We start from the raw sequence: 13,606 nt of genomic DNA on the forward strand, positions 1-13,606 counted from the left end.
ACACCTCCGCTTGAGAATCGCTGGTGTACAAAAGACACTTAAAAAAAAAAAAAGACACTTCTTGAGGGGCTCGGTGCGCCTTATCTCAACCCTTACATACACACTCTCTCCTGTAAATACACACATAACCCTTAGCCCACCAGCCTCCCACCGACCCAAAAAAAGTCTCCAGCCAAGACCTCACAAGTGACATGGAGCTGAGCCCACAGCTCTATTCACTGGCTGACCAGCTGGTGAGTGAGTCAAAGAGGCCTGCACACTCAAGCAGAAAACATTAGCAAGCGGCGCGGGGCTGGCTGCTGTGCGACGCAGGGGACTGGGCGCCCCACCGTGTTCTGTGGGCACGAGGAGCCCAGAATTTGTATACACACAAACTGCGCGTCCCCCTGGCCCCGTATTCACGTAAACACAACACTGCTATTTGTGTGCACCTCAGGATGTCGGGGGTTGAAATTTGTGTGTGTAAAGACGTGCGCATGTGAAAATGTTAAGCGTATGTGTGTGGTAGGGGGGGTTTGGGGTCCTGACCAAGGGCAGGCAGGATGCATAAACAGACCTTCCTTTCTACATCTCCATCCAGCCATAACCTAGTGAGGAGGGCAGCAGACAGACAGGGTCATAGAACAGAGGGAGGCAGTTGGTTATTTTATGGGTGTGTGTGAGCGTGTGTGTTCTAATACAATAGCACCCCCCAGTCAGTTCCTCTCTGCTTTAAATAACCATTTCGCCGTGCTTCCTTTCAGCGGGATTTGCTAGTAAACACTAATTACCTCAGAAGTGTGACTCTTGGACAAACACGCAAACAATGATGGGCCACTTGGCCTCAGCACCTTTCTCTGTGATGTATCAATTTCCACTGTCAGACATGGCAAATAAAATCCGCATCAGATGGAAGTGTTGAAAAGTTCAAAATTAGAATTCAACTCCCGTTCATTTTAATCTATTTGTGAGCAAGTCTATACGCCTTGCTAAAGTCTTGGGGCCGACTCGTCTGGGAAGAGACAAGATCACACAAAAAGGCAACAGGTTTGACCCCCCCCCCCAAAAAAAAAAAAAAAAAAACAGGGGCGCACAGAAAAAAAAAGTAGTAAGCCCTCCACAAGATGCAGCCACAACATGGCTTTCTGGGTATGCTTCCTTTTCTGATGCAAATGTCCCAAAGGCAGCCATATTGTTTATTGTAGCCAGGCACAATATGGGACATCTGCCGGTTAGCGTTAGTGTAATTCCCTCCCCATGCTTCATTAACCTCCCCCCTTTATAAGCTCTGAGAATAGAGCTGTGGTAGCCTGGATGATGGCAGCAGAGAAGGGCGGGTGACACCCAAGCGCCGGCCCCGGCCGAGGCGCGCCGAGCCTGGGCTAGCTGGGCCGCTTGATGTCCTTCCAGCTCATTTAATTCTTGGAGGAGGGCCTCTTCCATCAATGAGCATGTGGTGGGTCTTGAGGCCGAGTGGGAGGTGGGGGTAGAGGTGGACGGGCTGGCAAGGAGTGGGGTGCCTTGGTTTTACGCTGGTTTAGTGTCAGCTCCAACTGAGCTTTGTTAACATCTAGGAGATTTCGTGTAATCACAAATGGGCAAAGATGGACCAAATTTGACTCGATTGCATCCAATGAAATTGCTATCGAGTGGGGGCATTTTGGGGGTGAATCACTGGTCAGTGTCCACCGTCCTAGAAATAACAAGGGATGGAGCCGGTGTCATATTGTCAATCCATCATTGTCCTTTTGTCTTGCAATGGTTCAAGCTGTGTGGATGTTAAGGGAAAGCAAAGAGGGGGTGAAAAGGAGCCCCAAACTAACTCAACAGGTGGCTCAACCTCCACAGATATGATGATGGAAAGAAAAGCATTTGGAAAACTTAGAAATTGAGCATACTCATTAACTTTTCACAGTTAAGTTCATACGTCATATAATTTGCTGAACACGCTGAAAAATGTAAGGGTTACATGACTTATTTAGCATTTTTCAACAGTAAAAGGTTATTTTGTCAATAATTAATTTTAGAACTACACTGCTCATTATTTCATATGAAATCAATGGATTTCAAAACATATTTTGATACCTTGCTGTTCAATGAAAATGACTAACTCATCATTCAATACCAAACATACTTTTTTTGCTTTTTTCAAAGTCTAGGCATTTTATCACAGGTACTTCTTAATATTTTTATTTTACTGTTGTTTTTGGCTAAAGTAGGGTATAAAAATGGCTGGTGACTTCAGTAATCAGGTACTAAAATACTCAATTACTTAAAGTAAGTGATGATTATTATTGTTATTATTTTAGTACCAATTATTCAATTACCCAAAGTAATTGATTACTTTCATCAATCGGTACTAAAGTAATAGATTACTTTAGTATGGTCAGGGCTGATGCCAAACAAAGGGCTGGGGATTGAAAGTAAAAATATATTCATATTTGATGACATTGAGACCCTTTTAAAGTCAGCCCAGTCTGGGTGATAAAAAGGCCAGGTTCGTGAAAAATCCCCTTACACTCAGGTGTTAATCAGAATAACGTTTTAAGATTAGTGAAGGCGCATAGAACATGTTCTTGAAAAGAAAACTTTTGAGTTGACTGCACACTTAAAGCAATGAAACGATTACTGACAGCTGTCATAAACCGCCATTGTCGTACAATTTTGAATGACACAAATTATTAGCGCATTACTTATTTACTTTCAATTACCTATATAATTTATTGAATTCAAAAATTGAAAAGAGCCATACGTGTGTGTGAGATAAAGTAAAACAGAGACAAGGAAGAAATTGCAGTGCGAGACGCTACATTGTCTTTAGCTAAACCCCCGATAAATGCCTCAGGTCAGCTCCACCTGTTTCGTCTATGCTTACACAGTTTATCATCAATATCGCAGCTCGACACACAACATTCACACGTATACTTGGCCCTGGGGTGTAAAAAACTACAGATACTCTAGCTTCCTGAAGGTTTCCATTTCAAAACTGACACTTAAACTCACAGGCCAAAAAATGGAGCCATAACTCCCCAGTATTGTACACGTTAAATCACGGGACCTAGGGGTGAAACACGATTAAGAGTTCTTAAAAAAGGAAATGTTTGTGAGAAAGATGAAAAAAAAAAAGGCAGTCACAGAGGAAGGGTTAATGGCGCGTCCAGTTCCGACCTTTGGGCAAATTGTAAGTGAACACTCAGAGGATTTTATCGAGCGTACTGGAGTAACCGATGAAGGGACTTCCTTCGCCTTATAATGGCCCCCACAGTATAAATGTTACATTCAAACGTAAACCTCTCGGGTAAAAAGCCAAAGCCTTTCAAATGGATTGCTTAATTTACGAACTTGTTTTTTGAACAGAGACTCCAATCTCTCAAAGAGAAGGCCAAGGAAAAAAGAAGGAGCCTTTAATTTGGAGCCCGTTTGCCACATGTGCCAGCTTTAAAAACACCCCGGTAGGGAACTACAGTCTGCCCGCCATGGCTTTGGTCAAAAAAGCTCTGTCAGTACTAAACAGACTTGGCTGTGGTCATGCAAGCCACTGGATTAGCAAATATCTCCCTTTCTATCTAAAATAGAAACTGAAATAATAACTCAGAGGTAAACTTGCCCTAATGGTTGACACTTTTATCAGAAAAACTATTGAAAAAAAAAACTTGGGAGGCACTTAGAGTATTTTCGATATACAGTTGACCTACAGGAAATTAAAATTGATTATAGAGTACTCATATACAGTATATATAAAGTGGGTCCCTCACTATAAAGTGGTTCAATTTTAGTGGCCTTGCTGTTTTTGGTGCAATTTTGATTTTTTTTTTAAACATATGTGTATTCCCAGATAGCAAAATATGTTAACTCAATCTTGAATTATGGTCAAAATGGTTGATATTTGGTTAAGGTTGACAAACTGTGAAATACATGTGAGTTACTATTATTAACTACTACTATTATTAATTTCTTATCTATAACGATTTGACATATGTGAGAAAATGTTAATTCCCATCTGAGAAAAGTGAAAAAAGTGTATTGTGAGGGTTTTAAGAGCCTTAAAACATGTATAATAACTGTCAAAACATAAAGATGGCTTCTTTGTGGATTTCGCCCATGGCGGGATATTTTGAGAATGTAACCCTTGTGATAAATGAGGGACCACTGCGTTAACTTTGAAATGTATTGAACATTTCTAAAGGATTTTAAAAAATCTCAGCTAACTAAATTTTATTTAATTCCTGCGGCAGCTGAATGCTGCTAACTTCACAACCACACTTGGAGACACACCAGCACAACGACAGACAAAGATGGGTGTTTTACTTTAAAAAGTTGCTTGACACTTCATTGGAAATAAAAAAAATGTGTACACTTTGCAAAGATAACTGCAAAAATCTATTAGTTGTACATCTTTGGCATGATATCTCACAGCAAAACACACTTAAATGTTCAATAAGAAAAGTATAGGAAAAAATGCCTGGAACAACGTGTCAGATTTGGTTGTATTGTTCAATAGTTGTATTTTACAGGAAAGAAATCGTTTTTTAAACCATTTTTAATGCAATGATCTTACAATGATTCACAGATTTTACTTAAGTAAATATCTCAATAATTCCCTACAATCTAAATATGTTACAAGTTTTGTCGGAACAAGTTGTTGTGAATGTGATTGTGATGAATTTGTTCAAAATAATTGTTTTGATTGGTAAAAAATATTTAAGAACAAAGAAGACCAACCAAAAGATTTTTGCCTAATTATGACTGACCAACTTTTACAAATCTTTGATCAATTATTTTTCCTACCTAAATTTGAACAGTGCACACTACTTTGCTCCTCCTCCTCTTAATCTCTCTCTACATATTTTGGTCTATGAGACAAGTTTGCCTACTTAAACAGCACATTTGTCAGCATGGATTGTTATAATGTGCTCAGTACAACCGGCAACTGTGTCAGGCTGTGAGCATCAGAGCGCAGAATCATTTGCGTCTATCGTGCCAGCCTATATGGAGCACTCAAAGAGTTCCTAGCTAAAGCTATGGATGTGTAATCGATAGTCATTACCTTGATGGTCTCTGGCGGTACGCCGGGGTCAGGGGCTTTCTCTAGGTAGGTAGTCAGGTCTTGATCCACATGCTCAAAGACCAGGGTGAGTTTGGTTTCGCGGTTAGTCCGGGACACTGTGCACACATCAAAGAGCCTGGAAGAGCAGGAAAACAAGCGATCAATACGGCTGATTGTGCTCAGCGTAGAAAAAGCACCCATGATGTTTGACATCACACAGAACGTCAGCAAATCTTGTGAGGCTGAGCTGCAACTGCACAAACGCGTTGGCTTTTTCTTGGGTGTTTTTGGATATCGTGATGGCAAAGAAAAAAAAAAGTGGGAACTAGAAGTGGAACTTACTGCAACATAGGAAAGACTGGCAGCTCAAAACGCCACAGAATTGCTTTGCTAACACCTTCCTGTTTCAGCTCATTCAATGCCCCTTCTTTTAGTGTCATGTTTTTGAGAGGTATGTTCTTTTTTTTCAAACCGTACATAATATAACTTAAAAAAAAACATTTATTGCAATAACTAAACCAGCTCTTAATCCATTTTGAAGCAATGCTGGGCGATAAATCAAAATAATTAGGTTAACCATTCATTCATGAACTAGCTACTTAATAATGGTGTTTAATCTAAATATGTTAAATTAGTTTTAAATCATTTAAAGTCATTATGCAGTACAGTTGTCAAAACAATAATTGTTTTTCTTGAATAAACCCTTGAATAAATGTTTGTGAGTTTATTACTTTATTTTTTAAAATAAATGTTTTTATTTTGTGAATTACTGCAAAGACGTATTCAATATCCTTCGTAATAAGCCCTCGATAATCACTCCCATCACAAAACAGCAACATGTTTGAAAGTGATCATTTAAAAATTAAATAACAGAACAGTGATAATAAGAGCTTCATTTATAAAATATAGTTTTACCCTCCCATGCACTTTAAATACTGTACCTTGAATCTAGTTGCATTCAACTGGCGTGGTTGTGTGTGAGTAATAGCATGAGGGCAGTGGCTAACAGCAGTTTTTGCATGAGTGTGCTCAAGGTGTGTATCTTCTCCTGGATCGCAATAAATGTCTGAAAGGTGCATTGGTGACTCTAGCTCTACTTTATGGGAAGCCATGATAGTAAATATATATATCCTCCCGAGACCCAGCGCATTCATTTGCGTCCACTGCAGTAGAGGTATGTTTTTGTCGTATATTTTTTTTAAATATTCAAGCTACCTTACTAAGTCCTAGTGTGCTCAGTAGAGGACAACGTGGACTTTCTGCGGATTTCTCATGGGTTTGGGTGGCATGCAACTCAATTTGCTGTCTTGCAGTGACAAAATGGACAAATTCAGGATGATATTATAAAAATCAACAAAAATGAATCAAAATATAAGGGCTTTACATAAGGATGAAGGAATTGAATTCAGTGCATAGAATTAATTACATCAAAGTGGGAAATATATGGTCATTTCTAACAAATTGACGCTTGTAAAAAGAAAGAATCTGTCCATCAAAATCGAACAAATCCGAAACATCAGCGGTTAAGGCCTTGCCAAACTCGGCAACAAGCAAAGGCCAGGAATCCAGATTATGTCAGCAACCTGCCAAAGCAGGCTTTGGTGAAAAGCTATAAGAAAAACTATGCAGTGTGTCCTCTTCAAAGAGCTGGGAAACACAAGCAGCATTCCTCGAGTAGCACTATGACAACTCCTGTTGCTCTTTGGCATGTTAAAGGGGGCTGCGGCAAGGGCGTCATCTTCCATCACAGTAGCACTGGAGGCGAAGGGAACCGTAATGGAAAACCGGTGGCCATGATTGGTTACTGGCATCACATGACCTCATAAAGCATAGTCTTTTTAAACCAATATCAAATATTAGCTCAGTGCAAGTGAATGATTAAATATGACATTGCAGACACCAGAAAATGACAAGGAGTATTTAAATCAATCTATGAAATAAAAACATCATGGATGGTGAATCGGAATCATATTTAAATATAATTTCAAGTCCTCGCATGTAGAGAAAAGCCCGAATTCCACTTTGGCTTTCAACGAGGCTTGAGGTGTCCATGCCAACGTTGTTGTAAGAGGAGGACTGAAAACGCAGGAGTCAGTGCTGTGAATGAGAGGTGATTCGTTCAAGGTATTAGTAGTAGTGATGTCAAAGAATTGGATGACGCCCTCCTCTTGAAGCGTCGAGGTTAAACGCCCCTCACAGCTCGATTGTCGGCCTACAATGGGGGCTCTCGGCAGACACTGAACATATGGAATGAATAATGGAGCTCATTACCAACATCCAGGGTTGGTCGGGAGTCTCACACAAGGGGCACAATGCACCCTTCCTGGTTTGTGCTGCTCGCTTATATCCTTTGGCTAAACTGGAGGGGTCCCAGCACCGTTTCCAAAAGCTTTCGATGATAGCAGTTTTCAGACAATTTTCTCATTTATGCACTTAATTAAAACGACCCCGAAACTGTTTTAAAACTAGGCAGGTCTGGAATAAAGTTAAAAATAATCCATTGTAATTTTCAGTCTGCAACGAGGGATTATTGTAACAAGGAAGAATCCGAATGCAGTATTTCTGTCATGTCCGTGGAGGATTTCCCCAATGTGTAATACAGGCACAGATAACTGACTGGTTGATTGTGTGAAACAAAAAAGCCTCAGTAAGGAGTTGACAATGGAATTAATCAAAACCTCAGGGGTGAAGCATGGGACAAATGGAAATGGAAACACACACTAAAGCCAATAATGATTCATATCCTGGTCAAACTTTGTTTTGTTTTTTGAAAGGTTCGTATTATTGGGAAATGGAATGACAAAATAATGCCGCAACAACTGTTAAGATGTTGTGTTTAGCATGTGGTTAGAATACTAATTCAAATTGATGTCATAATCCCTCCGTATTTAGACAGTTTCTTCACTTCTGTCCGTTTTGAATGCCAGGTACAACTAAATGTGTGTTTTTTTTTGGACGAAAGTAGTTGACAACAAAAGCAGAGAACATTTTCTTGATGATAAAGAAGCTCTCACATAGAGAGCTGTAGCATTGTACTATTAAAACATTGCTTTTAGACATTGTTTTCTTTTGCATTGTTAGTCACTTTATATCATTTTCGTGATACCAGAACATGAAATTGAAGAAAACATGATGCTTTCAATTGTAGTGTGTGTATATAATATATACATATATATATATATATATATATATATATAATATATACATATATATATATATATATATATATATATATATATATATATATATATATATATATATATATATGGTTAATGGGATAATTATTTACCCATATCTGCAGCAAAAATGTTAATATTTTCTCTAATTCATTCAATAACTTCCATATTTAATGTACAATTAATAGCTTCAAAAACACATTTTGCCATTTGCCCTCTACAGAAAATGACACCGCATGTATTCAGGGGTCAGGTTACAAACAATTATGGCTCACCTGTTCTCTGGGTTTGATCATGTGATATTTCTAAGATGAGCCATGATTGGTTGTTACCTGAGTCCATGTGATGTCATTTTCAGGCCCCGGCAAGTGGCAAAATGTATTTCTTCTTTTAGAGGTTTTAATTGTTCATGAAAAACAATGCTATCAAATTAGACAAAATAGTATTTTTTCCACTGAAAATAGGTAAATTAGTAACAACTCCCTTTAACCCTTTCACTGCTGATTCTTAAAAAAAAACAAAAACAAAACTATATTACTTGTTTGTACAGGAAGTCTAGCACACTTGGAAAATTAGTTTTAAAAAATCCCACTTGACGTATAATAATTATATAAACGTGCCAGACAAGTGAAAATGACCACCAATATGTAATCTATAGTAACACACATTTATAGCACATATTATCAATATATTTCCGCAGTACTAGATGGTTAATTCACGAGAAATTGCACAATGCAACCTACCTTGTTGACAGTGGGTACAGCACTGGCTTGTCGTGTATGGCAAAGTTTCTAAATGCCAGTAGATAGATGCGTAATGAACCGCTGGGATGCAATTTCATCTTATTTGCAACACTTCTTATACCCACTGCCATTTTTTGAAAAGCTGTGGGACGCATTGTCCCAAAAGGAGTGAAAGGGTTAAAGAGTTATGGCACCACTCCATGATCCAATCTAAGGTGTTTTTCATTGATAGTGGATTAGCAAATATACTCAAAAAAAAGCTAAATTTGATTTGAAATGCACAGCATAATTTTGAAATGCCGTTGACAATCTTTCAATATGAGAGCAGGTTCTTTTTTTTCCATGTCTGTTCAGACCACACAAGCACACCTTTTCTCCCCCACACTTACCTGACAACATTGGGATGCTCAAACGCTTCAAGCTGCCTCAGTACCGCCACCTCCCGGATGGTTGAGAGAGGCATCCCTTCTTCCTCCGTCTGAACCCGAACTCGTTTTAGGGCAACAAATCGTCCGCCGTTCTTCAGATCTCTGGCTTTGTACACTTTTCCGTAAGCGCCTTCTCCAATCTCGGCCACGGGCTCATACTGCGTACCAATCGTTTCTTTGTCCATTTTTGCTTATTTTCTTCCCTCCTCCTCGTCTCTTGTTGAAAATAGTGCGGGGATTCCCAGCAAGGCTGACGAGCCAGACTTTCTCACCAAGACATTTTCACAGGAAAAAGTCGGCACGTGCAATGCCTAAATGACAGAAAGACACGGATGGAGGTGGACACCATCTTTGTCAGAGGTCATCAAAATGTGTCCCAGGTTGCAATCAAAGGACTGTCATCATGTTTTATTCCGATTATCACTACAACAGCCTCCCAAATTGCACTCCTCCTCTTGTTGCGTTTAACAAGTCATGTCCTCCTCCTCTTAAAATAAAGTTAAAACTCAAGGAAAAAAAATGACTTCATTTTCGGCGTTTTTTTAAGCTAGCTCTACGTTAAACATACAGTCTGGTGCGTTCAAAGACTCACCGCACATGCAACTGTTCCAAGACAGACTGTCTTGTGTTTAAGGAAATTGAGCAGAATTTGGAGAGAACAAGCAAAAATAAAAAGCTGACCTTACACGCGAACTCGTTTCAAGGGCTGTAACTACCTGCTTGACCCATGTTCATTTTTAGCAAACTTTGTTTCGTGCTAAAAGTTTGTCACTGAGGCCACGCAAACGTAGCGAGCACGTGGCTGTCTCCTGGCTGCATTGTCTAAACTTCAACAGCTTCAGGTCCTTTTAAAACACTAAAAAACTCGACCTTCACACATCGAATCTCGTATTACCACCTCGGGCATTGCATTTTCGAGGTTTTAATGACATTTCCACTCGCAATATCGGCTACGATCATTTCCACTCAATTTAAATGATTAAAAATTAAAATAAATTCAATCGCGCTGTCAAAATGCTCAATTTTGCCAGCTAAATTTAAACGGACACCAGGGCAACATGATCACATACTTTTGGTAGCAAATTCAACACAACTTTTACTGTTTACCTCGGTTTATGTTGTCAACAATATGTCGCAACGTCGGCATATCCGATAAAGTGAGGAAGCACTGGGGTCTCCGACCCAAAAAAAAAAAGGTGGCTCAAAACGCATCCCTGTCCACTGTCCTCCATGCGGGGGCCACACAGGTAGTTGTCGGACGGTGCATGCTCTAACCCCCCATCCCTCAAACTGCACTAACCCAAGCAGGGACACTCAAACGGGGGGAGGAGGAGGAGGGGGTGGAGGCGGAGGGTTGTTCGAAAGCTACACACACACATTGCCTACAACAACTGGGTGGGTATTGGGGGGGTAGGACAAAGGCAAACGCGTGATACAAGCCCTCCAAAGCCACGCTCCTCTTTAGATTTCCCCCTTTCTCTCCCTCTCTCGCCCCCCCCCCCCCCCCCCCCCTTTCCCCCCCTTCCATATATCCCCCAAACAGGCCCATGCACCAGCAGCCCCGCTCGGCCGTGTGAGCTCCGTCTCCGCCTGGCTTTCCCACGCCGGCTGAATGTGGCCTGACCCCCTTCAGAGAGGTTTGACACGGAGCGGGGACATTTCCGCATTCCTCCCCGACTACAAAGGCACACCGCCTCCTCTTTGCTCTCCCCTCGGCCTCCTCGGTGCTTTACCATTCATAGTGCTCCTCGCGGGCGGGTTTTGTCTCCCGTGTCAAACTCGGGAGCGCAGCAGGGGTCGGGGAGGAGAGAGTGGAGGTTTATTGGATGGACGGCCACACTATCTATCTCCCTCGAGCAGCAACAATGCGCCAGCGGGGGGTGCAAAGTGGAGTGCTCAACCTGGATGGTCCCATAGGGGTCAGGTTCAAGGCCCCGGGCTTGATCTGTGACATGGGGACTACTCTGCTCTGGTGGTCATTTGGACCACAGCACTTCTGCAGCAGGCCTAATATGGACAACAGTAGCCCATGCAGAAGACGTAAAAAAAGTACTCACTCTGTAGCAGTTCTTGATCTGGAGGTACGTGTAAAAGGGTTTCTGCAAGTATCAGCAAATCCAATTTAACGCCTTTGAATGGTGTGACAGGATTTAATTTCGAATTAAGAGCAAAGTAACTGGAAAAAGAAGCCGCCTATTGCTAGTGACTCCATTGCAAAACGCTGCATGAATTTATTTTCTTGTTTTATACGATTCCGCATTGTATTGTAATTCCCCAAATATAAGACAAACTTTTTTCTCCCAAAAATAAAGGCTAAAAGTAAGGGTGCGCCCTATACTTGGCAACATATTATTATTATTGCAGATGTGCATTTCTATATCGGCCGTATTCTTACTGACTTACTTACAGATATGAACACGGGAGATCGTCTTTCTTTTACACAGTAAACATAAAATATACCAGAATTTGACACCCAACTTAAGCACAGATGAATCTTATATTGGGGGCATTACGGTAATTAATTAATTAATTAATTATTCTTTAATTTTAAGTTGACAACTGAATTATTTTCAAGCATGAATAATAAATTTAACAACAATATTTCCACTGACTGGCGACCTCTAATGCTCAGGAAAACGACGGCTCACGTATATTCCAAATTTGATCATGTGACATTCACAAGCTGAACTGCGATTGGTCTGACCTGACCCTTGAGAACAACAAACACAAAAATGTGTTTTTAAATATTTTAGTTATCAAATTGATTACAGGCAATATATTACCATTTTAATGCTGAAAAATAAAAAAATGATTGGGGTTTTGCATGAATCAGTGTGACTCAAATGTAGTTGCAAATTGGTTTTAAAAAATGAATGCTGAATCAGAGGTTTCCAGTATGAGTTCATATGAATCATAGCATATTATCAGGTGTGCTAATGTCACAAGAATGTTAAAATGGCAACCTATGTTGCATATATCATAACATATTGTATGAGTGGGTTGTGCGGTGAGAGCGATACATTTACAGTCATAACTGATCAATATAAAAAATAGTGAATGAGAAGATAACAAATGTTCTCATAAGATTTAGTGAATATTTTTTGTGCGTGATCTATATGGACAAATATTTTCTTCTCATGGGAGACAAAGTTGAGACATGACAAGACCTGATTAATCCGATTATCTCAATGATAATAGCTTTCTACTGGAGTATCAGGTTCATGATCATAAATATTGAAAAGTATTTACGGAATAATACCAGGTATGAGAACCAGAAAAGACACTTCAGGACAAGCAAGCTGCTTGATTGATTTATTATGCTGAGTTATTCTACACATGACTATGTTGCCGCTCAACTTTTTCGGCAAACTAATTTGCATAAAAAAGTAGACAATGTACCAATTACTGTACATGTGAAAATGTAGATTTTTTTTTGTCATCATTGTTTGTGTGAAATTGTCTTTGAAAGCCATCCCCCGGGCTGAATATATTAGCATGATTACTACTTTTCTTGCGCTGCAAAACAAACCAATTATATTCGCTGTGTGTGGTAAAGAGACCTTAAAACATTTATGCAAACACATTCTGAAAGTGAGTGTTGGATATCATTTCCCACATCAACTACCATGACAGTGTTTGACAAAGTCATATATTTTGTATCAACTTTCCACAGTCTGTGTTTATCTTGCGAAAGGGAATCACTTTCTGGAGAAGAGGGAGGAACAAGACAGTCGTTTGGGAGCACACTGTCTTCTTTGTCTTCATCATTCATTTTTGAACTTGTGAAACTTTTGGAATTGCTGATTATACTGTGGATGATATATCATGCCTGGCTAGTTTTAAGTGGCCAAAACAAACCAACCCGCAAATTCAAAGCTAATCCAAAATGTGATCCAAATGTACATAAATCGCCATAACACAACTTGACAGAGCTTGCGATCTGAAAGAAGGGAAAGAAATTCCACTGAAAGTTTGTATGGTTATTCAAAATCCATCAAAATCTCAAACACTCCCATCCACAGTTATGATTCACAATGCAAGTTGCTGCAAGGTCTCATCTGGCAAATCAGCCCTGTTGTGAGAACCTGCCACTGGCGTCCCTCGTGTGGAGGAATGCTGCTTGACAGAGCCACTCCTTTAGATTTGATATAAATGTAATCTTAAAAATGTGCTGTGTGCATGTTTTCAAACAGTCAACATGGTATTAACAATTAATGGATGCATGCTGCATAT

The 13,606-nt window shown here is 39.9% G+C and overlaps 1 protein-coding gene across 1 annotated transcript in view; it reads right to left on the reverse strand.

Annotated features, from left to right (window-relative positions):
- Window positions 1-10,678, reverse strand: part of cdk6 (cyclin dependent kinase 6) — a 34,968-nt gene extending 24,290 nt beyond the window's left edge. Inside the window, exons 1-3 of the mRNA XM_088405299.1 lie at window positions 10,481-10,678; window positions 9,335-9,684; window positions 5,027-5,162 (exon numbers count right to left, since the gene is read on the reverse strand). Of these exons, the coding sequence (XP_088261425.1) occupies window positions 5,027-5,162; window positions 9,335-9,558 (360 nt within the window). The 5' untranslated portion in view covers window positions 9,559-9,684; window positions 10,481-10,678. The remainder of the gene's footprint in view (window positions 1-5,026; window positions 5,163-9,334; window positions 9,685-10,480) is intronic.
- Between the last annotated feature and the right edge of the window lie 2,928 nt (window positions 10,679-13,606).

Source organism: Hippichthys cyanospilos, chromosome 21 (genome assembly GCF_059441005.1).
Source record: "Hippichthys cyanospilos isolate Australia breed blue-spotted pipefish chromosome 21, RoL_Hcya_1.0, whole genome shotgun sequence".
Classification (NCBI taxonomy): domain Eukaryota; kingdom Metazoa; phylum Chordata; class Actinopteri; order Syngnathiformes; family Syngnathidae; genus Hippichthys; species Hippichthys cyanospilos.